The following is a 27,619-nucleotide window of genomic DNA, read 5'->3' on the forward strand; positions in this document are numbered from 1 at the left end:
CAATCAATGGTGGCCGCTTTATAAGCTGGAAGATGGAGCCAGGTGGCCACTTAATGGAACAATTGATTACAACACTATGTTGCAATTAATGCTGTTTTTGAGGAGAGAAGGAAAATGGGATGAAGTGTCATATGCAGATATGTTTTTCACCCTCCGAAACCATCCGGAGTGGCAAAGGGACTGTGGAATGGTGCCGCCACAGGACCCTATGGTACTTGCCCTAGAGCGGGAAAATAACAAAGGACTTAAAGGTAAACTGAGGCGGTGTTGCTCGGCATGTAGTATTGGGCAAAGATGTACTAGGAAAAATAAAATACACCTGGCATCAGAACAAGATTTAACTGATTTGTTTAAGCCTCCCCCTCGACCACAGGAACAGGATGTGGACTCGGAAGGAGCCTCCACTCCCCCGGGAAGCCCTGTATCCTCCCGTATCAGGAAAAAGTCTGCCCCAACAGTCTTACAAGCACCTCTCCGAGAAGCAGTAGGGCCTGACGGTGGGACGATGTTAATTAAGGTACCTTTCTCCACCACTGATTTGGAAGCATGGAAAAGGGTTGCTAAGGATTACAGGAATGATCCGGTAAATGTAACTAAACATTTCCAGTTTATTATAAAACAACACAACCCCGACTGGAATGACATACAATTATTATTAGAATATATGACTGAAACGGAAAAGCAATTAATTTTAAAAACTGCAGGGAATTTGGCTGAGGATCATTATAAAATTACGGGAGGAGATGTTAAAGAATATCTCCCCCTTCAAGATCCAAAATGGGATGCAAACAGATCCACGCATATGGAAAGACTGAAGGCATACCAGGGATGGATTTTAAAAGGAGTGGAGAGGGCCATTCCCAAAACTATAAACTGGTCGGCATTATATGCAATCAAACAAGGTCCTTCCGAGTCACCATCCGAATTCTTGGATCGACTAAGGGACGTAATGCGCCGCAACACACCGCTGGATCCTGGGTCAGAGGTAGGAACGCAACAACTAGTTTCTTTGTTTTTGGGCCAGTCTACAGGAGATATTAGGCGCAAACTCCAAAAGCTGCGTCCCACAGAAGGAAGGAACCTGGAAGTATTGCTGGATGAAGCGTGGAGGGTGTTCAGTAATAGAGAGGAAGATTACAAACGGGGACAAAGAAGGGTGGTGGCGGTCGTCAGGGAGGAGGAGGAAAGAAAACCCAGACGAGGACCGCCTCGATTAGGCAGAGATCAATGTGCGTTATGCAAAAGATTTGGACACTGGAAAGATGATTGTCCGGAAAAGCGGAAAAATAAGGAGAAGGGGCGGAATAGTCAGAAAGAAAGAATAATGGCTCATTTGAGGGAAGACTGACGGGGACCTGGGGAATCCACCCTAGCGGATCCACTGGTTATAATGAAGCTAGGGAAAAAGCAGAAGAAGGTAGAATTTCTGGTGGACACAGGGGCGACGTATTCGGTCTTGAACCAAGCTTTGAGGCCCCTGGGAAATGACTATATCATGGTGAAAGGGGCAACTGGCCAAAGTGAAAAGGTATATTTTTGTGAACCTCTGAGATATAAATTGGGAAAACAATGGGGCATCCACAGATTTCTGTACATGCCCAACTCCCCGAGAGCACTGTTGGGGAGAGATTTATTGGAACAATTAGGTGCGATAATTAAATTTGAAAAGGGAGAGATTACTCTGGAGGTGAATGACCAACAGTATATCCAAATAATGAGCTTATCCCTAACTAATGTTCCTATAGAGGGAAAAATCAGCGAAGAAATTGCGAACCAGGTATACCCCGGGGTTTGGGCCACTGATGTGCCCGGAAAAGCAAAAAATGCTACACCTGTGGAGGTCAAACTCAAAGAAGGACGACAGCCAGTAAGAATCAAGCAGTACCCCCTGAGGAAGGAAGACAGGGAGGGAATTCGACCAGTAATAGAAAAATTTTTACAACTAGGATTATTAAGGGAATGTGAATCCGATTTTAACACTCCCATATTACCTGTCCGTAAACCCAATGGGTCGTACCGGGTGGTTCAGGACCTACGGGCTATAAATAAAATAACTGAAGACCTCTACCCGGTAGTGGCAAATCCATATACCTTGCTGACTGTATTGACACCTGAACTAACCTGGTTTACTGTTTTAGACCTGAAGGATGCCTTCTTTTGCCTCCCTCTCCATAAATCCAGCCAGAAAATATTTGCATTTGAATGGGAAAATCCTAAAAGAGGGCGTAAAACTCAGCTTACTTGGACGGTGTTACCACAGGGGTTCAAAAACAGTCCTACTATATTTGGTAACCAACTCGCAAAAGATCTTGAGTCCTGGGAAGCCCCGCCTGAGGAAGGGAAACTGTTACAATATGTGGACGATATCCTGATTGCAACCAAAACAGAGGACGCTTGTATGACCTGGACGGTTAGTCTGCTAAATTTTTTAGGGCTCCAGGGATATCGGGTATCCAAGAAGAAGGCCCAAGTGATGCAGCGTAAGGTGATTTATCTGGGCTATGAAATCAGTGCTGGACAAAGAACTTTGGGACAGACCCGGAAAGAGACAATATGTCAAACTCCGAGACCACAAACAGTGAAAGAGTTACGAACCTTCCTGGGGATGACTGGGTGGTGCCGACTATGGATCTATAACTATGGACTGCTTGTTAAACCTCTGTATGCACTGACAACCACTGAACAAAAACACCTTAAATGGAATAAAGAGACCATACAGGCCTTCAAGTTGCTAAAAAAGGCCCTCATGTCGGCCCCAGCCTTGGGACTCCCAGATGTGAGTAAACCGTTTTTCCTTTTTTCCCATGAGAAGCAGGGGATTGCCCTAGGAATACTAGCACAAGATCTGGGCCCGTATCGACGAGCAGTTGCCTACTTTTCTAAACAATTGGATGCAACTGCAAAAGGTTGGCCTGGATGCCTGCGAGCAGTCGCGGCTGTAGTACTAAACATCCAGGAAGCCCGAAAATTCACCCTGGGCCAGAAAATGACTGTGTTGGTGTCCCATACAGTATCTGTAGTACTGGAAGCGAAAGGTGGACACTGGCTTTCCCCACAAAGATTCTTGAAATACCAGGCTATAATGGTAGAACAGGATGATGTGGAGATCATAGTCACTAACATTGTCAATCCAGCCTCTTTCCTCAGTGGAAACACAGGGGAACCAGTGCATCATGACTGCCTGGAGACCATCGAAACAACATATTCCAGCCGTTCAGACCTGAGAGACAGTCCTATGGAGAACACGGAAAACTGGTTCACGGATGGAAGCAGCTACGTCCTAAGTGGTAAAAGACATGCCGGATATGCCATTACCACCAGTCAAGAAATCATAGAGTCAGGGCCTTTACCCATGAGTACCTCTGCACAGAAGGCGGAAATAATTGCTCTGACCCGTGCCTTGGAATTGGCCCAAGGCAAAGCTGTAAATATCTATACAGACTCAAAATATGCCTTTGGAGTCGTACATGCGCATGGAGCAATCTGGAAGGAGAGGGGATTATTGAACTCACAGGGCAAAAATATCAAGCACGCAGAAGAGATCATGAAACTGTTGGAGGCAGTCCAACTCCCTGAGAAAGTGGCGATCATGCACATTAAGGCACATCAGAAAGTGAACTCAGAATTGGAAAGAGGAAATGAGCTGGCGGACAGAGAGGCAAAACAAGCAGCTAAAGGTGAGGTAAATACGGAGGGGGCCTTGGTCCCTGATGGGCAAATCTCCCTAGAAGGTAAGCCAAAATATACTAAGGAAGATCAGAAGCTTATCATCGACCTAGAAGGGTCGTATAATAACGAGGGGTGGGCTCTCACCCCACAAGGGAAACTAATCATTCCCTCTTATCTAACATGGTCTCTGATAAGGGAAGAACATAGGAAGAGGCATTGGGGGGCAGAAGCTCTATATAAACACCTGATTAGAGAGATTGTAGCTAGGAATCTATACACCACCGTGAAACAAGTAACTCAACAGTGCGATATTTGCCTCCAGACTAATCCCAAGAATACCCCTAAACCAGAAATGGGTCAAATTGGGAAAGGCAACGGGCCTGGGCAACAATGGCAGATTGATTTTTCAGAACTCCCAAGAAAAGGGGGGTATCGATATTTATTGGTATTAACTGATACCTTTTCAGGTTGGCCAGAGGCATTTCCTACCAGGACGGCCAAGGCTCGGGAGGTAACCAGAACATTAATACAAGAAATAATACCACGCTTTGGGGTTCCGGCAACCATATCTTCCGACAGAGGACCACATTTCATCTCAAAAGTAGTACAACAAATTAGCTGTCATTTGGGTATAGATTGGCAGCTTCATACCCCATATCGCCCTCAGTCGAGTGGCCAAGTAGAAAAAATGAACCACTTAATCAAACAGCAGATTGTGAAATTGGGACAGGAAACTAACTTGGCCTGGCCTCAGTCTCTTCCTTTGGCTCTCTTGCGCATACGAACCAGGCCAAGAGCAAAAGAGGGACTGAGTCCTTTTGAAATTTTGTATGGACGACCCTATGGAATACAGAAAGGGATGTCCACACAAGCCGGGGAGGAAATTATGACTTCATACATGGTGGCATTAGGCAAACAACTCAGCAGAATTCAAAAACATGTGGTTGGGACTCGAAGCAGGGGTTTGGATGGACCTGTACATAACATACAACCTGGAGATTATGTATATGTGAAGTCTCTTACAGAAAAGACCCTGGAACCACAATGGGAAGGACCGTTCCAGGTACTCCTCACATCCTTCACAGCAATAAAGATTAAGGAACAGAATGCCTGGATTCACCACTCCCGTGTGAAGAAGGCACCTAAATCTCCATGGAGAGTCACGCAAGTACAGCAAGGAAAGCTTACCTTGTCACGACGCTGATTGTAAGCCTAATAGGGGAACTTGAGGCATGGGAGAATAATGCCTTTTTGCAGCTACATGACAAAATTGCTAATGCCATGAACTGGTCTGATTGCTGGATTTGCTCACAATTGCCCACAAACATAGGACAGGGCCACCCGGTGGTCGCCACCAGTTTTCCCAACTCTTCGCAGATAGTCAAGGCCTTTAGTAATATGCCCCTCACCGAATACACAGAGATACCAAAAAGGAATCTTGAGTGGCAGATAGATTTAAGCACACTCTGGAACGAGACCACAGAAGTACCTTGTGTCCAGAGGTGCTACCTGGAAAACACCACAAAGAATATGGGAGGGAATAGCACAGATAAAAAATGTGGAAGTACAAGTTTTGTTGGGGCTTACCCTAATTGCACGAGTTATATCAAGTATGGAGGTGCAAATATGTGGAATAGCAACCAGACTCGAAGACACGTCAGCAGTACTCCCAAAGGCTGGCCCACCCCTGTGGGTCAGGGATGGTACTGGATCTGTGGGAAGTGGGGGTACAAAGTATTGCCCTTAGGGTGGAAAGGTCAATGCGCTATAGGGACTATAGTTCCTAACATTACTATTGTACAAAACTTAACTAGTTCAGGCACACTTGGTCTATTACGAACTTATATGAAACCCGTGGCCCATCCAACCCGGGGAAAACGGAACCCTTTAGTAAAAAGACCAACCAGCTTTCATAGCTTTGCAAGGTGGTTTATCCCATGGTTGGGGGTTTAGTGACTTAGTGGAAAGATTAACATCCTGGTTACCGAATTTGACATGGTTGAAACAATTGTTTGTTACGACAATTACGGTTATGATTCTGCTTATAGCTCTGTGTGTAGTAGTTCGATGTGCTTTAGGGTGTTGTCAAAACACGGGGAATTCTTACAGCGAATGGAAGAAATATCAACTAAGGCAAAGGTTAGAATCAAATAAATATTTTGAGAAAGTATTAGATAAAGAGTCATTGTATTAGCTGTAGTAAAAGAATTTACTAACCTTTTTGAAAAAGGGGGGATTGATAGAGAGAACTAACACTTAAAGGAAATAGCAGGATCATTAACTAGCTTAAGCCACATATCTAGTAATCTTAACCCTTACGTAAGATGTTTTAACAAGAACTAGCGTAAGGAAGGGTCAAGATGACCCTTCGCTCTGCTTGCATTTTTGTAACCAATCACAAGATAAGGAGGTAGTAAATCAGAAGGGATTGAACACGGAGGATTCTCTGCTAATTAGGAACCGGTCTGAGTAAGTTTTGTGGTGAAGGTGAAAAGTGCACAGTGAGGAAGACATACGGCCTTCATCCCTGAGACCCCGGCCCACGACCACCAAGAGGCAGTGCGCGTGTGCAGCTGAGAGGAGTTAAAGGCGGAGACAATGGAAATGAACTCATTGTAATAAGACCACCTTTCCGCGGAAAGATCATGAATATGTATAGGTGCTTTTTGAATATGTAACATTCTATCATATAAAACTCAAAGGGAAGTGCTGCAAGGCGCGCACGATTTTGGTGGGACGACCCCCCGTGCTGCCCAGCGCTGAATAAACATACCTACTTTACAACTTCACAGGTTGTGGAGTCTGTTTTCCGCGCGTCAGCACCTTCCTTCAGGAGAGTCTCAGATCTCCTTTTCTGCCTCCCAGCGTGCTGCTCGTTTCTGCTCTCTGTCCTGCCTCTCTCCTATTTTTTACTTGCAAGGTTTCCTGTTAAATCAAATCCTTTCTACAGTATTGAAAACCAGATGGGTTTGCAGAGAATTAGCCCTTGTATATATGAGCTGCCGGCAGCATCCTGTCAGGTCCTGTGCCACGTGCTACACCCCAAGGGGGGCAACGGGAGCTGGGGGTATCATGCTACAAAAGCACCCTTCTGTCAGATGGATGCTTCTTGCAGGATAAAAACTTCTCAGCATAAATCAAAATCGTGATTGAAGCATTTTTAGGAATTTATTATATTATAAATAGAAAGTAATCAGTGGACGGTATGTTCAGTATGGGTAATACAACACTAGCCATTTACAAAATCTTACTACAGTAATTCCTACAAATTTCTAACACTGTGCTGTAATCCCACAACACTCAAATGTGTGCGCACACACACAGTTACATGCAGACTCCCCTGCCGACCCTGGACCTTCCCCTCCTGCCATCCCCCTGAGGTACTTGCTGGGGAGGAGACACCCCAGGGAGACCCCCAAAGTGGGGGTCTCTGTGTGCTGCCCCCACACCGCCAGCCCAGCTGTGCAAGTTGCCCCCTACAACCTAATCCTCGCGTTATTTCATATGCTGAAAGCGTAGTAATGTGTCAGGGCTGTCAGAGGGGTGGAGGGGACGGGAGCCAGGCACAAGTCCTTGCGGGCACCGTGGGTGCGGGCTGCACCCTCTGCCAGCCCTACAACATGGGAAAGAGATGTTCACTTCCTTCAGTGGTCGCCGCTGATCTCCTGTCATACAAAGCGTTAAAAGGCATTTGGAGATTTTTTTCTGCATGGAGTAGGTGGTGACCACTAGACATTATTACACATTAAAGCATTCCAGAGCATTAAAACCCCATGAAAAACTCTTTCCTCACCTTTTTTTCTCCATGTTCAGCAATGGTGAGGATTGCTAAAAGGTGTAATTAGAGGCACAGCAGGTAGCAGCACCTATAGATAAGGTTGCCTGATGGTTTCCCTTAAAACCCTGTCTTCAGTTGCTCACAGTCTGTTTATATGTTAACCATTTAGGCTAACATTTTCCATGCTGCATGTCTGCCTCAGGCTATTTCTTTTTTTCTTTCTTTTTGAGGAAAGTTTCAAGAAAAAACTATTCCACTCTTGAGACTGAGCGTAGAGAAAAAAATGTAGTATTTTCCATGTTGAAAACCTTATTCCAGCTTTTTTTGGTGAAAAACCTTAGAACCTCTATGGTTTTGTGCCATGAATCTCAAGTTTGGTTTGGACCATTGTATTTTTTTTTTTTTTTTGGTCTTTATAAGCACTTGAGGACACCAAGCCAAGTTTGGAGATCTGAAAAACATCATGAGTCCCCTTAAAGGGTAAAGCAAAAAAAAATTGTGGCTGGGAAAAGGCAAGGAGGAGGTTGGAAGGGGCTGGGCAGTGGGGAGAGGGGCAGGATGGAAGGGAGTGGGGGAGAAGAGGAGAGGTGGTGAGGTGGCTACGGATGTGTGAACATGTTCAGGAGGAAAAGTGGGAAAGGGTCAGAGGCAGAGGAAGGAGGAAGAAGCAAAAGCAGGGTAGAAGAAAGATCTGGGCAGGGTAAAGGGGGACAAGGAGAGGCTCGGACAGACAGAAGTGAAAGGGCCCACCATGGCAGCAACACATTCCCTGACAAACTCTGGTCCTGTTAGCCTGAGTCTTTCCACTGCTTTGCTTTCAGAAGATATCCATAAATACTACTGGCAAATCATGTCCCTCTAGCAGCAGGTTTTGACAAAGTTAATATCCTTAAAAATTGCTTTCCGTAGTTTAGAAGAGTTACTCCCTTCATTGAAGGGCCTTTTAGAAGCTCTCTCCTGGTGATGGTGCAACTGCGATATTTCTGGGGTTTGGGGTTCCAGTTTTTGAGTCCTCACTCTTATGGGTTTTAAAGTTTTTAGAAGACACAATCACTTGCACAACCCAGGAGTCAGAACATCATAAATTTAAATTTGCCAACTGAACTTCATCCACTTCCCGTGTATGTAAACATCAGTCACGACATTGGCGCGGACTATTTTTGTGTTACTATGTCTGTGTATAGTCCTAGCAGAAATACACAGATTATGTCTTTTCACAGTTTACACATGCCATATTCCTCTCTGTGGATACAATAATAAGTAGTAAATGCAGTACCTTTTGCTATAGATTTTTCTGTGGCTTAAAATCACTAGATCACATTGTCCACTGCCCTCGTTGGTTTGCTTTAAAGTACAGCCTGTTATTTCTGCCTACTGTAAAGTTTATTCCACAAAAGTAAACACAATTTGTAGTACAAAGTTAGAAATTTAGTGAATCATTCCGTATGTTTAAAGGTCAGATTATATGGTTTGTTTATATAAATTATGCTATGGAAGAGACTCTTAATTAAAACCAGTAGTGTTGCCTTTTTTATTTCATGTGAAGAAGTTATCCTTTCTACATTTCAGTAGATAGTTATTTTGGATTTAAGTTGCATTGAGGCAGAGAGTTTCTTCTTAGCTGTTTTTTTTTTTCCTGCTGTTACACACCAAAATCTTTTGTGGCTGTATGTATTCCAACCTGTCCACTTCCCCCCCCCCACCCCCCAAATGTTGAATCTCTCTCCCCCTGTTTGTTTGGTTCATCTGGAAGAAATATTTGTGGTTCTTGGAAAGGAGAAGCAGGTTGGCAATGGTTAGCCAGGAAGAGAATCAGGCAGAGGAGAGGCTTGCGTTCAGGGTGGGACCTGTGTTTCTGGAGATGATGCATATATTTAAGAACTAGAGTAAATAGTAATTCTTGCCAGAATAGGGAGTTAAAACACAAGTTACAAGATATGCTGTGGTGTTTGAAATGGAGAAGGAGGTTGCTTGCAGACAAAGTAGTTTGGGTTAGCTGTGGGGAGTCCCATAAACAGTCTTCTACTTAAATCTCCAAAAAAGTTGTATTTCTGATGACTCACTATTGACATGCTTAGGTTTTTCCACTATAGAAGTCCATGCTCTTCTAAGATTTATCAGCAGTGGATTTAATATCATGTATGTTTTTACCTAGGAGCAGGTTTGAGGAAGGGAATGAGGCCGATGTGTATTCCAACTTCATTTGTGAAGCCCAGCATAAGGAGGATGAGGAAGTCTGTTTCAACATACCCTGTGTCCCTGCACCTTTTGGAAGCTGTTAATTACTTGTCTTCCACACCAAGAATGCCTCTGGTCCTTCAGCTCTGTACTCTCACCAGGGCTGAGCTTTGATCTAGTTGCTTTTATCCCAGAAATTTGGATCCAGCGGAAACACACACATAAAACTTCTCATTTATTTTATCCCTGCCTTGGGTTTTATTGTGCGTTGGACCAACCTGCTGGAAACTTTCTGGTATCTAAAATATCTCTAGACCGTTGCAGTGTGTAAGTTGCGATCTGCTACTGTTTTGTAGTGGCTTTGCAATATTTTATTTAATGTTAAATATATTCTGTCCTTATTGTTTTCCCTGTTTACTTCTGGTGATAGAGTATTTGTGTATTGAATGCTCAGTGAGATATAAATCTCAGTAGTCTCAGTGGTTTGTTTTTTGTGTAGATGAGGTCTCATGGCATTCAAATAGCTTAGAAAGAGAAAAGGCCTTTGCTTAAAAAAAATGGTGTTGTATGTTTATGGGTACAACCCAATGACAAAGATGTTTAAATATGTGCATATATTACATCCATGCAATCACTCTCACCTCTGTATTTCTCCACACAGCTGTTCTTCTACAGGTTTATGGCAAATTATTTGACTGGTGAAATGATTTTAAATATTTCCTTTGATTGGATCATAGCAATTAATATTCTCTGGTAGGTTAGTTACACTGTATATTCAGTGCCAATTCCCATTCTCTGTGAACCGTAGCTATGCTGGGTGCAGTTAACTGCTCTAGCCATATAGTCCCATAAAATCTCAATAAAATCTGAAAACTGTGGAGTATGGGTAATCTTGCTATAAATTGTAATAAAAATTACCCCTGTAGACTCTATATTCTGACCATTACGTTCATGGATACTGCTGCTTTTGTACATAAAGTTTTATGAAATAAATCGACCAATTCTGCTGCCCCTACCAGACACCAAGCTGTTTTGATTGAAAATCTGATAGGTGAGCTCAGAGCACTTTCAGACGCATAAAGTGCTTATAATGAACTTTAAATAGGAAGAAAAATGCCATATATGTGCTTCATACAGTACGGACCAGCTTAGGAGGATAAAATCATGAATATCATCTTTCATAGAATCATAGAATCGTAGAATGGTTTGGGTTGGAAGGGACCTTAAAGATCATCTAGTTCCAACCCCCCTGCCATGGGCAGGGACACCCTCCACTAGACCACGTTGCCCAAAGCCCCATCCAGCCTGGCCTTGAACACTTCCAGGGAGGGGGCATCCACAGCTTCTCTGGGCAACCTGTTCCAGTACCTCACCACCCTCACAGTAAAGAATTTCTTCCTAATACCTAATCTGAATCGACCCTCCTTCAGCTTAAACCCATTCCCCCTTGTCCTGTCACTACACTCCCTGATAAACAGTCCCTCTCCAGCTTTCCTGTAGGCCCCTTCAGGTACTGGAAGGCCACAATTAGATCTCCCCGGAGCCGCCTTTTCTCCAGGCTGAACAACCCCAACTCTCTCAGCCTGTCCTCACAGGAGAGGTGCTCCAGCCCTCTGATCAGCTTCGTGGCCCGTCTCTGGACTCGCTCCAACAGCTCCATGTCTTTCTTGTACTGGGGGCTCCAGAGCTGGACGCAGTACTCCAGGCGGGGTCTCACAAGAGCGGAGTAGAGGGGCAGGATCACCTCCCCCGACCTGCTGGTCACACCTCTTTTGATGCAGCCCAGGACACGGTTGGCTTTCTGGGCTGCAAGCGCACACTGCCGGCTCATGTTGAGCTTCTCATCGATCAATATCCTCAAGTCCTTCTCCTCGGGGCTGCTTGCTGTGCATTTGTTAGGTCCATAAAGCCAGGATTCAGTTTCCTAAAATATGTTAAGTAAACCTGAGTATAACACTTAAGGGTGTATCTCTGAGGGCATAATTTCAAATAGCTCCTGTACATCTGCATCTAGAAGTGTTGCTTCCACCATCAAAAACGCACAGCAGTTTCTGTGACATTCTCCTTTGATGTTCTCCTGTTGGGGAAATCCATCCTGGATGGGCTCCTTTTCTCTAAAAAACTGCCAAGAAGGGGGACGTTCAGTTGCTTTAGTACCAAGCCACAGCATGAGGTTGGGCTTGCACAGTTGTAAAACCTACTTTCCAAGAGTAACCGAGAAGGATGGAGATGAGCCGGTCCTTCTACCTGGCATTTGATCCACCAGAATGCATTTATTTATCAGAGGTATTTGAAACATTGGCAGTTTAAGAAAGAGCAAAGTCGTCACTGTTGGCCAGCAGTTTGCTTCTTCCAATCTGGTTCAGGTACTGAACTATGCCATATGCCAAATATAGACACCAAAGTTATGGTTTAGACTCTACAGTATGCATAACTGTTGGCAGATTATTGGTTTTAATGATGATTACTCTGTCACGCTGTGAATTACTTGTCTTCCAGATTTGCCCACTAGGACCCTGAGGCCAAAGATCATTTTCTTCAGCGTCGCTGCTGGGGACCGAGGTACCTCTGTGGCATTAAGCAAAAGGTGGCAGGCAGGGAGAGAGCGGGAGCAAGCGAGGCCGTGCAGTGCTGTTGCCGTTCTCCCATCTTGAGGCACTCACTGATATCCCCCAGACCCTTTTGCTCCTTTCCCAGAAAACCAAGGCATGACAGAATTGCATGGCAAAGGCTACTCTCCTCCTCTTCCCAGCAAGGAGTGGGTCTGCAGTGGCTCAAGGAGGCACCGAGCCACTTTCCTCTGCCAGCACTGGTGCCCCAGCACCCAGCAAGAGGAGGGAGTGGTGCTCACACCCCTGAATTCCCCGTGCAGTCCATGGGGGTGGGTGGGCTCAGCACCCCTGGAGGCACCCATCTCCCTCTGCTGGTTGTATGGGAGGGTTGGAGTGGTGCTATTTGCAACACAGGTGCCTGAAGGCAGGAGGTGAGAGGCTCTTCCTTCCCCCTCCCAGTGTCACCCAGCTCCTCAGGTCTAGGGCTCTGAGAGAGGATGAGGGCTGATGGAAGCATACTGTTAGGTGCTGCTGGGTCATGGGGTCACTGCAAGTGCAAATCGTTATTATTAGGTTCAAACTATTTCTTTCACAGTGTTTCTGATGCTGGCAGATTAATAGCATATTGTGCTAAAGCATGAGTGCCATATAATTTTCTTAACTGTATTTTCCAAGACCATCCTTCTAGGAGTTTGGCAGCAAATGTTGCTTTGTTACTTCAGTCCTTCATACTGTGCAGACACAGGGACACATACCTGTGTAACAGCAGGACTAATGAGATCCTGGTAAATGTTAATTTTGGGTGTGGGGTAGTACTTTGTTTTCCATTCCTAATGGAGGTAAGTGCAAAGCAACTATTGCTTACAGCTAGAGGAGGATCTTCTTTTACCTGCTGCATGCCAGCACGCACAGGAAGCAACTGGAGAGGAGTTTCTAAGACAGATGTTTGGCAACAGCAAACATGACTCTTTCTGGCTTATTTGAGGTACTGCACGTTTCTGTGTAATTTAAACTTCCATTGCAATAAAAACCCGTGACTATGTTTGCGAGAGCGAACACGTCACCCGGGTGTGGGTCAGAACTAGCGAGGCCAGAGGGACCTCTCCACCATCCCAGGCTGACGTCTCACCTGGCGCAGGACTTGGCATTACTCTACCTGCTGCAGACCTGTGTAACCCTGCTTGTGGCTGGCAAGTCCAGTGGGCAGGTGCCAGGGCCACTTGGAAATCCTGCCATTAGCAATCATTTTGATTAGTGGGTTGAATATTAGGCATCCTTCAGAGAAAGCAGAATGGGGAGTTTAATATGCGAAACAAAAGCAAACTGTCTCTGAATTCGGAAATCCTTTCAAAAAGCAGAAATAGATTTTTAATTATTTTAAGAGAACAGCTAAGCCTAATTCAGTATTTATTATGTTGTGTTGTATCAGCAGGCCTGCATGTATGTGTGTTTATAAAGCTATTAGCAGAGAAGTTAACTTAATGCAGAAAACTGAGGTTTTAAGATAAAATGAGCCAGAGGCTTCAATATTTCAAGATGCTGAAATTTTCTCTCTCTTTTTTCACACCAGCAAGCATCATCTCATAATGAGTCATTTTGGCATTAGTTAATACTACGTGGCTTAGCTATAAAGACAGGCAAAACTCCTGATGGTTACTTAGTTTTCTCCTGCTCTTAAATATTTCATTCATTTTTAACCCAAGGGGTTCAGATTTGCCTTTAAATCAAAGATAGCGTGTAGATGTGAAATTACTTCTAGTGGGTCTTCGTGAGCCTACTGACGGGATGAGTTTTCATCCCTTTCATGCACAGGCAACTTGACTGGATTAAAAAAAAAGCAGGTTGTGCTAAGTGGTGATATCAGTATGTTAGTGATAGTGTCCCCACTTCCCAAGAGATGCCCCAATGCAGACAGGAGCACAAATTTAGAAAGTGGAGGAGAGAAATACCCTGATGGTATGCCCCTCTACTCAGGTTATTCCCCTGGGAAGATGGAGGCTGTGTCCTGTCCCGAGGAGTTTGTCTGCTCTTAGCAGCTGGCAGGCTGGATCCTTCCCAGAGATTTTGCTTCCATGACATGGCTAATCCTGTACCATGTCAAAAATGACACAGCTGTGTGTCAGAAAGCACAAATTCAATCAGTGCTCATTAGAAAGTTGCTATGCAAGTTTAGATCTGTTCCAGCATTGTAGAAGGGGAAATTTTGTCCTGAGGAACAGGATCAAGTATTGTCTGGCCCCTACAGCCAGCATAAATTTTAAAGCCAAGAAACTGTTTAGTTTGATAGAAATAGAAGCAAGCTTATATCTGATCCAGATCAGATTTTTTCCTACTGGCAGCTGACAGTTAGCAGATACAATATTAATGACGGTAGTCCAAGTTCTGGAGAATTTACATGCTAGTATGTGCCTTGCGTGAGACCCATTTGCACATCTTACCTTAAAACAAGTGCAGAGAGTGAATTCGCTCATACCACCCAAAGGGAAACTCCTTTTTGGTACAGTTTGGCAAAGGGGGCATTGAGAAGTGATTGCATATGTGTACGTGCATCAAGAGCAATGATCTGTACTTTCTTTAGCAAAAAGGATCATTGTTCCTTGAGGCTAACAAGGATGGAAAGCGATGTGGCCACTTGCAGCCTTCAGCACTCGCAGACGTTCTTAAATAATTCCCCTGGCTCACCAGTCTTTTCAGGGAGGAGTGCTAACAGCTTGCTTCTGTAGCTCCTGTGCACTCTTTCAATGACACCTTTGTCCCACGAAAGCAGTCTCTGACTCGTTTGTTTTTGCTTGCCTCGCCTTAGCCTCATTCACACTTCACAAAACCACTGGATGCTCTGTCAGAGAAATCTTGCCTTTCAAGAGGAGTAGCAAGGGCAAGAAAACCAGCTCATTTTTAAGGCCTGAGCTTTATTAATTAAATGTGTCCGCTTGTGATAGGGAGGACTTGATTCAGTGACCCAGCTGGGTCCCTTCTGAACCCGTGGTCTTAAGTTCAAGGAAAAGCTTGGTTGCCAGAGCAAGGTACAGCACGAAGGGAGGTTAAAATGCACTGGCATGTTTTGTGGGCTCTCCTCCACCTTGCTTGCCAATTGCACTCCATTACTCACTTGTCCTCCACCTTTTTCATCTCATTTGCTAAATTATCTCTTGCCTGCATCTCTTAATTCTTTCCAGTTTGATGTTTGTTAGGCCAATGATTACTCTTAATTCAGTGTTTATGAACTGCCACTGGTATTTATAAACCTTGGTGCCAGCAGTCAGACAGTTGTTCTTAGATGTCCAAGAGAAAGTCAAAGCTGTTGACATAAGTAGGAGTCATGAACTCTGAATGTATAAAAATCCTGTACTGTAGTTTGCACACTGTAGTAAGTGGTGAGGAGGAGATTTCTGTCAGGCTTTCGGCCAGTTAGTTATTCACATGGCTCATTTGGGGGAGGAGAATAGCTTTAAAGGCTGTTTTTTCCCTGCAGCAGCTGCAGCCATGCTGATGAGAAAACAGGGCAGTTTACACCAGCTGGCAGCGGGTGAAGTTCAGCCTCCTGGTTAGTCACCTCGGCTCCCCAGCACCTCAGCCACCCAAGTCTGCAAGCTGAAAAGAGATCACGAATGGAGAGAGAGATAAAAAAGGATGTATATGTGGGCTGACATTAAAAAAATTAAGGAAATAACCCCTAGATTATTCTCTAATTTAATTATCTTTAGTTAGGTTCACTGCAAGAATATAACAAAAAATGTCCTTGAATTGCCTGCCTATTAATTTGCCCACCAATGCATTTCCGTTCCTCACCTTTTGTTCTCACCACACTCACGCGTCGCAGCGCTTCGTGATGTGCTCAAGCGCTGGCATCCGGTGGGGCAAATTATCCCTGGGTGCAAAAGCACAACCCCATTGGCAACTTCGTGGCTCTGTCAGGAGTGTACAGAGTAGGATTTACCTCGTCAAGCAGAAACAAAAAGAAGGTAAATGAGAGTTTTCATCCTAGCACATTCCTCTGGTTATCTAAACCCAACACCAAATATAATAGGAGTCTCAATAATATCTTAAGAGTGGGCAATCTGCAATAATAATGAAACAATGTGTCTTATAAGGAGCAAAAGTACCTAAGGTTTTTCATACACATTCATACTGTCTCTTTTTACACAGGTGTATTCGTGCTTAAGTGATCAAAATTGGTGTATAATAACTGTTATTACAGACTAAATTATGTAACAATTTTCGTGATTTCAAGTTAGGCTTAGGTTTAAATATTAAGAAACTTTCTGAGCTAGCTACTTAAAACTTTTGTTACAGTGTAAGTCAAATTAAGCCACAGTTAATACAAAGTATCACATAGCTTTTTGATACGATTTTATTTATAAACATTAGCTTTCACAAAAGCATCACCGGCATTTAAATATTGGGCAGATACAAACATACAACTTCTTGTAACGAGATTCACTTCACTTGTAACAAGATGCACTTTTTTATGTTACAGAATTTCATAATGAAAATACTATTAAAATATGTTCAGTAAGGTGATGCAACAACCCCTTCTGGAAGCATTTGCAGATGCACAGTACAACTTCTACTAGCTTTCTACTAGCACAGTTTAAATGTCTCAATAATTCTGGCTACATTTGGACTTATTTCTTCACCTATGGTAGAGAAAACACCTTTTGCTTATCAAAGCCACAACTGTTGACAATGAACAACGACCTGCATGAGACAAACATACAGCAGCTTAGAAACTGTTCAAAACATTTAATTGTTTTAGGTAGAATGAGCACCATTCTGACTGTGCTTCTTAAAATTATGACTTACACATGATGGTATTCAATGTGTACCTGGGCATTAGGGGTAATCTAAATCTATTTGATTTAAGAGCAATGGAACCATCTAGTCAGCTGATTTAGCCCCAGAAAACTATTTGGAAAGAAGTGCTACTTCTGCCTTGTTCCCTACTGTTCCTTCTTAAAAGCAACTTTAAGTTTTAGATTATTATTTATTTCCCTCCAGTCATCACTCATTTGGGGAATGCTTTCTTTTCAAGAGCCCAGCTATCCATCAGTGCTACTGTTACGGCTGCACAGTTCCTGGAGTAACTACAGCCGTCCCATTTTTCAGTGTAACTCAGTCCCTTTTCTAAAGTCAGTGAACAGTAACATAAGAAACATGGCAAAATGGTAATTTAACTGTGACTTTAGGAGCTGCGCTCTAGCTGTAGGCCTACTGAACTGGTCATGATCTCTAAAGGGAGCCTGTGATACTTGTTGTCCAGGGCTGTGGTTAGCCGGGGTTGAGTAGGAATGACAGTTACCTTCCTTGAAAAGCATGTCACAAGACCCAGAAAGTGTCCTATCTCTGACACTGCAATACAGGAGAGCACAAGCTAACAAACTGCAGCAGTTATCTCTTTACATAAATAATCTTGGATTCCCCTATTTCACCTGATCAAACAAAATAAACACATTTTTAAACAAATCTCTTTGCCTGTCTTTCCCCTTCCTGCTCCTCCCTTGCCGAGTCAGGCGTCTCTCCCATTTTTTCTCTCTACTTCAGCTGCTTTCGGTGCATCTCAGCACTTATTAATCCTATGTGGTATTTCATGAGTGAGGTAGAAGGTCTTTCTCTACATCACCTCTGAAGTTTGTCTCTGGGTCTGTCCCCTGACACAAGCAATCCCCAGTTCCTCTTGGAACTATCCTAGGTGTGGTGGGTTGACTGTGGCTGGACACCAGGTGCCCACCAAAGCCACTCTATCAATCCCTTCCTCAGCAGCGGGGGTGGGTGCAGGTAGAAAATGAGATGGACAAAAATTTGTGGGTCAGGATAAAGGCAGTTTACTAAAAGCAAAGGCTGTGTGTGGAAGCAAAGGGAAACAAAAGATTTATTCTCTACTTCCCATCAGCAGGCAATGTCCGGCCACTTCCCGGGAAGCACGGCTTCAGTACAAGTAGCAGTTGTTCCAGAAGGCAAATGTCATCATAACAACAAATGCTCCCCCTTCCTTCTCCTTTCTCTTAGCTTTTGTTGCTGAGCAGACGTCATACGGTATGGAATATCCCTTTGGTCAGTTTTGGTCAGCTGTCCTGGCTGTGTCCCCTCCCAAAATCTTGCCCACCCCCAGCCCACTGCTGAGGGGGGAGAAATGTTGTAGAGACAGCCTTGGTGCTGTGCCAGCACAGCTCAGCAGCAGCCACAACACCGGTGTGTTATCAACACCTTGCTGGCTACCAACGCACAGCACAGCACTGTGGGGGCTGCTGTGGGGATAATTAACTCCATCCCAGCCAGGGCACACTTGTGCCCCATAGTGCCCCCCCATGCCCATCTCTTGGTTTCCTCCCCCTGCCCATGTGCGGGTTATGCTTTCTTCCCTTTGGAGGGCAAGAGCCAGGATAAGAGGGAAGGCAGGTAGCCTACCGCTCTCCTCTTTCCTCTCCTCTTTCCTCTTCTCCTTCCTCTGTCGTCTTCTCCTCTTTCCTCTCCTTTTCTCTTTCCTTTTGGCACAATGCGTAACTTGTGGGTTGATCTTGGCTAGCTGCCAGATGCCCACCCAGCCGCTCTTGCACTCCCCCTCACCAGAATAAGAGGAGAAGATAATGTGGAAGAGCTCACAGGTTGAGATAAAGACAGAGAGATCACTTGCCATTTACCATCACAGGCAAAATGAACTCAATGTGGGGAAAATTAATTTAATGTATTGCTAATTTAAAGTAGATTAGGATGGTGAGAACCACCACCCCCCCAACCCCCTTTTCCAGGGTTCAGCTTCACTGCCTCATTCCCAGCTCCTCTGCCTCCCCCCCCCTTCACTGCAGGGGGACGGGGAATGGGGGTTGGGGTCAGTCTGTAGCAGCTCCTCTCTGCCGCTCCTTCCTGCTCACACTGCTCCCCTGCTCCAGTGTGGGTCCCCCTGGGCGGCAGTTCCCGTCAGGAGACCGTGCTCCTCTGTGGTCTCCTCTGGGGGCTGCACTGCGCATGGGAATCTGCTCCACCGTGGAGCACCTCCTCCCCTCCTTCCTCTCACCTTGGTGTCTGCAGGGCTGTTTCCCACACTTTCTTCCTCGCTCTGCCTGTGTGGCATTTTTTTACCCTTAACTTAAAACACATTTTCCCTGGGATACCACTGCTTGTCTGTGGGGCTGAGCCGTGCCCTGTGGTGGGTGGGTTGGAGCCAGCTGGAACCGGCTGTGTCTGGCATGGGGCAGCCCTGGCCTCTCCTCACAGAGGCCCCTGCAGCCCCCGCTGCTGCCAGCGCCGGGGCACCTGCACCACTGCCATACAGCATGGGTACTGTAAGCTGTGCGCGACAAAACAATCCTGCAATTCTTGATCTTCAGATGTTCGTAAGACCTGAGACTATGTGACTTTTCAAACAAATCTGACTAAGCCTACCCAACATCCGTCCACCTGAAGATTAGTTGCCGATGTGAAGTTACCTGCAGCGGCTTTGCGATGCGTAATGTGAAGGGAAGGCTCCTTCAGAGTTTGACACTGGTGTTGAATTGAGTCAGAAATCAGGACAACCGGGTTTTTTTCAGATGCCTAAATTTTAGTTGACTGGAGTGAGGTCCCAGCCTTGTATCAAATGATGAACACTCAGAATCAAAGATTGCTCCTGAAATTTTGCTGTAAAATTTACTCTCGAGTGTGTTGTGTTGTACAAAGCAGATGTAGCCCTTTCTCTTCACTTTCTGAAGACAGGCAGAGTAAGTAACTTGAGGGTAAACTGAGTTGTTGACAGATATTATATGTGCAGTTTTGTTTCACGTCCGCCAACTGCATTGGTGTAGCCTGTGTGTGTTCGCACACCTGCATGCCACTGGAAACACTTATGCCTCGCTGTAGCACCGCTACGTGACTTTGCCAATCTGTCACCTGATTTGGGAAACTCAGTGGATGTGTTGTGCGCCCTGATGTTGTTCTGGGACGAGATTAATTTCAGCACGCTCATATTAATCCATTATATGTCTCTTTCCAGCACAAATGGACCCCCGAGGCCTATCTCCCAGACAAATTAAAAGTGACAGTGATGATGACGACCTGCCAAATGTGACCTTAGATAGCGTTAATGAAACTGGATCTACAGCGCTCTCCATAGCCAGAGCAGTACAAGAGTAAGTATCACATTCCCAGAGCGAGATGAGTGTTGGCGAGGCGCTCCTGGGCCGAGGAGGCACTGGCCCTCGGTGGCACCGCAGGGTGCCCCCTCACCTGTGGGCCGGCATACCTGCCAGCATCTCTTCCTTGTAGCTTTGTTCTCTTTAGGAAGAGGTGGCTGTATCTCTCATCTCACTCTGATTCTCTTTTCCTTTCTTTCTCCCTGCCCTCATTATTAGGTGAAGTTTCAAATTGAAATTATTTCTTCCCCTTTATTTACTTGAAAAGCTTGCAGTGTTTTTATATCCTCGCCAAAGGGAGACCGGGTTAGACTTTCACTCAAAAAGCATGAATTTTTTTCTTGACTGAAAGCAACATCAAGAAGTTCATTCTAGTTGCTGTCAGATAGGAACTACCTGCATTCCTCCTGAAGGACAGTGTCATTGAAAGGAAATTAGTGAGGGGCTTTGAACAGTTTTTCCATTGCTGTTATTTTACTGTGTACTTTTACTCACTGGACAGACAAATGAGTTCCTAATTTAATATCTGTATTGCTTGTTTGAAAAAAAAAAAAAAGAAACAGTTTATCATGAATATTAGCAATTCTGTAGATGCATGAGCTTGCTCAGTCACTGTAGCAGCTGGAAGGGAACCAACTGTGAGGTAAATAAGTATTAATATCCCCATTTTATAGGTGAGGAAAATGAGGTTATGTGTAAAGGTCACCCTGTAGGTCTGAAGCAGAGCTGGAAATAGAACTAGAGCCTCCAGGCACTGAAGCCTGTGCTAGACCCACAAAACACATTACTTTATCGGAGAGGTTCAAAATACGGGCATTCTGGACATTATTAAATAGGAAAGGATATAATAAAGGCCATAAGACATTGTTATTATATAATTTATTATAGATGCATTTAAAATGTCTTCACATGATATCTAAAAGTACTTATGTTTTGCTTTGTTTTCCTGGCCATCAAGAGCCAAAAGCACTGATATTTCTAAGCTGTGTTTGAGGAGGAGCTACTTTTTTTGTGTTTTCACCAGACATCTGGTAATTCATCTTCTAGTCAAGTACAGTAACTGTGATTTTCAAACCTATATTCCCCTTAAGCAGAGAGGGGCAAGGCAAAGCGTTGGCTCTCACACTGTATTTAGCATGCTCCCCTTCTGATGGTGATAAATGAAGAGAAGGTTTCTTCACCAGTGACACTGTTGCTTGATAGACAGGCCTCACACATATTTGAATTTGCTAGTTACAACACGAGGCCCTGAAGTGCTAAGTATTTTTTTCTCAGTTTATAGCACGCATAGCAAGCCAGCAAAATAAAACAACCCATCATTTTGCACTAAATAATTCTGTCTAATTAATGAAAAGAGGAAGCATTGGGGTCTAGCAAATACTTCTAATATATGACTGGCAGGCAGATACTGCTCTCTGTGATTGATATTGCTTGAACACTTAGAGAATTGGCCAAAGCATGGAAAGGTTTTTCAGCTTTTCCACAATGCATTCCACAGTTTGTGAAGGTAAATGTGTTGAATATTACTCGGCTGGCTCTGGAGCTTAAGAATTAAATTAAGAAATTTAATAATATAACACCAACTCGTCCTTGTTACAGGTTTTATTTAAACAGTAATCTGTTAGTTTATTTCAAAAGCCCCATTAGGAAAATCTAATTTGACTGTGATCTGCAATTTGTCGTCGTCTTTACTTCATTCTCAGTCACAGACACCACACATACAGCTGCTGAGCTGAAAAGAGACGTTAGCACATTATACTGACTTCACTCACTCCGTTTCTTTCTCGGTCTATAATATAGTGCCTTACAGGCAGGCTCTATTCTGAATTTAGGCATCTAACATGTACCTTAATATTAAATGTTTAGCAAAGCAGTCCACTGAAAATAAAAGCCCGCATTCTACATACCCTTGTTGCAGAGAGGAAAGTGCCTTTGAAGCCTTCCAAAGGGAGATCCTGTGTGCTCAATTTCAGCATCTGAACTTAGTAGACAGGAATTTCCTCTGAGGATGTGAGAAGGAACCTACTGTTCTGCTGAATAACCAGGCAGCGTAGGGGCATGCATAGAGAGACTGCTTCAGAAGGCGGTAAAGCGTAGGTCTAAGCTAAGTGCCTGTGAGGCAGGCTGGACCTCAGAGTCTAGAAGATTGTCCCACAGAGTGTGTTCTTTCTTAAGTGAGCTTGTAAACTCTTTCTTGTGAATGGTTATACAGTTAACAAAAAAAAAATTCTTGCATATACTGTCTGGGAAGTACAGCATGGCATCTCCAGAGGGATGGCAGCATCCTTGCTTTCAGTACCAGATTGCTGTTGTGCAATCTTGTCTTTGTTAAAAAACATACCAAGCCTAGTTTGTAGATGCTGGTGGCCAGGTGCAAGACAACAGTTGACCTTTTCCTGGTTGCTTTTCGGACATGTTTTAAATTATCCTGCATAAGGATTATAAATATAGATATTTCTCTATTGCCACGTATTCTCCAGGAGCAAATGGATTTTAAATGCCCTGTGGTGGGTATTTGCTCTGTGTCGGTCCTGTGCAGCCTCTCACACAAAATGTGGGGCTGTGGGGGAGTGCTTGCCTAGTTAGACATCTGCAATGTAGGTATCTGCATCCGAGCTCGTTATCTTGCCTCCCTGCATATGGACCGGATAGCAGTTGGCATGTCCAGGCAGTAATTCTTTTGACCTCTTCTAGCTGTCTAATTTAGGGGGAGAGAGAGTGAGTCAAGCCCACGAGCACCCGTTCCTCTCCATTGGCTGCAGGCAGCGCAGGCAGCTGCCTGGGACACACGTGTCAGCACTGCAGATCTCTGGTGTGAGGTGAGGGTAAGGCAATCCATGGCGCCTGACCGGGGAGTCAGTGTGCCAGAAGTTGGGAGTGACAGGACAATACCGAGTGCTCCAGCATCTTCCCTTGGATCTAAATCTGCCAGGTGGGGTTAGCAATGCCAAGGTTTTAACAACGAGCTAGAGGAAATCAACTAGTCAGTGTTTGGGGAGGAACTGTTGGTTTAATAGAGCCATTTTTAAGCTTATTGTCTTGGAAATTACCCTTATGTGGCTGGGTCCCAGGACAGTTTGGAATGTCTATATGAAAGCTTTGCTTTTCATGTCCTCTAAAATTGGAAGGCATCTGTCTGTGTTGCTGCTTTGTTTCAGGTTCACTATAGTCTTAGAAGAAAAAAATTCTTACCATTAAAAATTGTGACAATCAGACACTAAAAGCCACATGTTTGGCATTAGTTCTTATTTACTTAAACAGAATGTAATTTGGTTGCATATTTATAAAATAACCAAGTATGACTATTTTTTATCAGGGAAATTGCCTTCTTGCTGCTAGCTTTATATTGGCTGAGCTTCCAGACTTCTCAGTAGTTGTTTAGAATGACTTCATAGTTTTTCTTCAGTTGAGCAAACCCAATCAATAATGTAAAGTTATAGATAAACAAAGTCATTATTTCAAGCAGGGTACTTTGGTGAAATTTCTTTATGTGACAGTGCAGCTTTATGGCAGTTGCTATGCCTTACCATAATATGAACTAAGAATAATATATTAATCTCAGATAATATGCTCTGGCTGATAATAAATATTGCAGCAATATGTAGATTTCAGTGGGCTTTGCATTGTAAGCAGCATTTCATCCTTTTTGTAGCATGTTTTACAAACTCATTTTGACGTGTAGCTCTCTAACAAAGAGCAGATTTGCCTCTATATGCCTGACACCACTGATGCTTATTACACAGCAAGAATAGCATCATATATTCAGGGTCAAATCTCAGATATGCTCTAGAAATCTTTCTGAAGCTAAGAGAAAAGAAGGCATTAATCAAGCCCTAGAAGACCAGTAAAACTTTTTAAGAGTCCCCATCGGAGGCAGCGTGCTGTTCCCTCAGCCTGGCAGCCCTTCCATCCCTAGGCAGCCCTGATGCAGCAGGGCTCAGGAGCCATCTCCGTGGTACATAGTAATGCAAACCCTGAACAGGGCATTCATCTCCTCCTTTCCCTCACACTTGCGCAGTAAAATACATTATTTTACAGCACGTAGCTCTCTTTCCCTCAACATGCACAACATAAGATCTCCGACTTGCAGAGGCTGAGGGCAGAAGAAGGAGAGGCAGAGGGTGATTTTTAGCATGAACTTTTGGTCAGTGTATCGGTAAAATCCAAAGATCCAGAAATTCCCCCTTCTCTCTCTTGACTTTTTTCTCTTTAGGGGTTGTAGGCAGAGGGAACCCCTTTGACGAAACCATTTTTTCTTTCAAATGTCAAGGAGAAGATCGATTGTGTATACAAAATGATGTTTAAGGTAGCTTCTTGTTTTTCTGGGGTAATGGAGAGACAGAAAATTCAGAGAGGAAGTCCTGACTACTTGTAGTTATAGCTGCAGTTAATTCATAGAAATATGATTTGTTGTTTGGATGTGACCGTGGTGACCTTTAGCGTGAACTCTTCTTTGGGCTGAGCTGGGTCCCGGTGAGTGCTTTTATGAAAATAAGATTAGGGGCTTTGACCCTACCCCTCCCTCCCTATTCTCTTTGGCTATGTTATGTGATTGATATATTGATGCTAATGTGATCATCTTACTTTATTTTTAAATTCTGCTGGGTTTTATTACTGCAGTACAGTGGAAGATAGTTTTGGATATTGCACTAGCGAAAAAGAAATTCCACAGCAGACAGACAGCATAGCCACAGTACCAATGTATTCTTAAATTGGTATGTATTTTTCAAGTCTGAATTTTTCTCCTTAGATCTCTTTTTTTCTTCCTCCTCTTCTTTAATGTAAATCAACTTCTGTGGTTGATTTTTCTCTCTTTTGAGGTTTATAACTGTGTTCCCATCAGCTATTCATTTTCTACATGGATATTGTCTGTTTTCCTCTTTCAGCTCTAATCATTACTACCATTGTGCTATTCGTTATAGGGAGCTTTCACCTCAGTTTTTCTTCTAGTTACAGACAAAATACTTTGTCCTGAGTCTCCAAGAAACATAAGCAAGAGTGTTTTGGCAGTACTTGTGTGAACTTTGCTTCTCTCTCTGCTGGTACATCCGCCCTCTGTGAACAAATGCTCATTTTAAAACTGGCACACAATTGGATGATCATTTTACAGATGGAGAATTCTGGTTCAGAATTTCACAATAAAGCATTTTTTTTACTAGAGAATGTTAATTTGTCTAAAGCAAAATCATGGGAATACATCCATTCCATTTTTACTTTTCTCCTGAAGATTTCCCAAGTCAGGGATGTGTTTTTCCATTGCAGTAAGGCTTTAGAGCAGAAGATTGGTTGCTGGAAAGCTTCTGGAGAGAAATTGGACCCCATGCTCAGAAAGCAGAACTGCCCATGAGCGTCCAGCTCCCAACAGGCTGCTACGCAGTGGGGCTTCTCCTCAGCCTCCTCCAGAGTCACTCTACAAACTGAACAGGCTTATTAAACATTAATAGGGAGAGAAGTGTATATGCAGCTACATAAGTGAAAGACGCTGGTGACGTAGAGCCCTATAAGGCAGTCAGTCATTCATATTATGCTTAATGCTCCCACCGTGTCATTATTTCAGGGATGTTTCTGTTCTAGTTTTGGTTTATTTCTTGTCAGCAATCTCAGATATGTATCCTGTGGCAGAAAAGAAGAGGTTTCTGTAGTGAAAAGTATTGCTGGATCAGAAGTTGGCTAATGACCCAAGGGTACCATCGAGCTGGCAGGGGTGTGCTGTGTCTCAGCTAGCTTAGGGAACCTCTGGGCAGTACAGGACTGTCTGGTTTGGACATACCCTTGCAGCAAGGTTCATCTCTCACAATCTATCTAAAAGTTAGACTCAAGTATTTTGGATTTCCTCAGTGGAGAGATGTGCATACTTCTAGGTCTGATCATCTCATCAGTTGTGATCATCTACCTTTCGGAGGTGCCTGCCTTCCCCAGTGGTGTATAAAGGAGCCTGGACAAATGGGTTAGGGAGAGTGATGAAACTTAACATTGCTGAAGTTATACATGAGGAATCCCCATCTAGGTGATTTTCTAAGGCCATGCTGGAAGTCTGTGACTCAAGAGGAAACTGAACCAGTGTATGTAAACTTTGAGCCTATGCAACTATTATAGATGTAATTTATCCTACTGACATGTGGTTCAGATAACTCTAAAGAACTACAAACTTCTTCTACAATGTATTTATATGGCTCTTTACAAACTTTCTTCTAGTAGAATTTGGATTCTCAGAATCCTCTGTATATAAAAATGAATGTGCCTAAAGCTGTACTAAGGACTTCTACTGCAAGAGCGTGAAAGCCCTACATACCTTTGGGAATTGCTCTTTAGGCACTAACTGTGAGACTTTGGTTTCAGTAGTCCAAATGGACCTATACTATTCTAAAAAGGTTCTTTTCATCTTTTTTTCTTTTTTCTTTTTCTTTTTTTTTCTTTTTGCATATGCAACATTTGGGAAAAAAAAGTGTAATAACTTGACAGGTTGGGCAATAAAATCGAAGGATGCCATTCTCTGCATGCACAGAGATTTTAGGATTTTTTGTGTGGAAATATGCCGGTATATGTTCCAGAACCTTTTGCCAGGATAACAGATATCCCATCAGCCAGCAATCATTAGGAGCAAGGGCCAAGTGGATGGAAACTGTAAATCAAAAGCAGCTTCTACAAAGAAATTGATATCACTGCCTTCTTTGAAAGGACGGTATTGCTTAAATGACAGTGTATTAGGAGATAGGGATATTGTCAAATTGGTCCCTGAAGAAAGCTAATTTGAAAACAAAAGTGCTTTTAGCTTGGTCTGCACAAAACTGTGTTTTCCTATCATCTCCCCTGTAACAGTAAGTTACCATGACTGTTGAGTAGATGAATCTAGAGCAAGGACATATTGCCATTAGGATGTCTGTTCTCTTCTCTTGAATCACATTGAAGTGCTAGACATTGCTCTTCAACACATATTTTACCACACCATTGCTGGGAGTAATATTTTCCTTTTAAGAGAAATATTTAAATTAAGTGCATAATGAGTTGGAAGAACCAAGGAATCCTGGTTCTGTTGAAGTCCAGAGGAGTTTTACCATTTAACTTAATTGGGTCTAATGATTAACCCTGAAACCATAGCAGAAGTCTGGATGCTAAAAAGAAAAAACGTAACTCACCGCTTAGGCTATTTTGGGGACCAATGTGGTGCAGCAAGAGAGGTATTTGTAACATGTATGGGTTCATAGATACCTTTCTGTGTGTCTCTTTAGTTACTTCTATCCATCACAGGCAGACTTTCAAAGATCTTGTTTCCCAGCTTCAGTTCAGTGTCTATATTGAATTGTCTTACATAATTGTCTTCTCAAAAATGGATTAAA

The 27,619-nt window shown here is 43.6% G+C and overlaps 2 protein-coding genes across 18 annotated transcripts in view; both read left to right on the forward strand.

Annotated features, from left to right (window-relative positions):
• Positions 1 to 27,619, forward strand: part of KLF12 (KLF transcription factor 12) — a 264,264-nt gene that overhangs the window by 167,866 nt on the left and 68,779 nt on the right. For all 17 annotated transcript variants that reach the window (XM_054845509.1, XM_054845684.1, XM_054845333.1 and 14 more), the window contains one exon: positions 20,144 to 20,279. In XM_054845509.1, coding sequence (XP_054701484.1) covers positions 20,144 to 20,279 — 136 coding nt within the window. The remainder of the gene's footprint in view (positions 1 to 20,143; positions 20,280 to 27,619) is intronic.
• Positions 846 to 4,972, forward strand: LOC129213653 (uncharacterized). Its single transcript, XM_054844174.1, is given in 3 exon segments — positions 846 to 3,677; positions 4,137 to 4,180; positions 4,685 to 4,972. Coding segments are annotated over 3 exon segments (2,961 nt in total). The 5' UTR covers positions 846 to 949; the 3' UTR covers positions 4,874 to 4,972.

This window comes from Grus americana, chromosome 1 (genome assembly GCF_028858705.1).
Source record: "Grus americana isolate bGruAme1 chromosome 1, bGruAme1.mat, whole genome shotgun sequence".
Classification (NCBI taxonomy): domain Eukaryota; kingdom Metazoa; phylum Chordata; class Aves; order Gruiformes; family Gruidae; genus Grus; species Grus americana.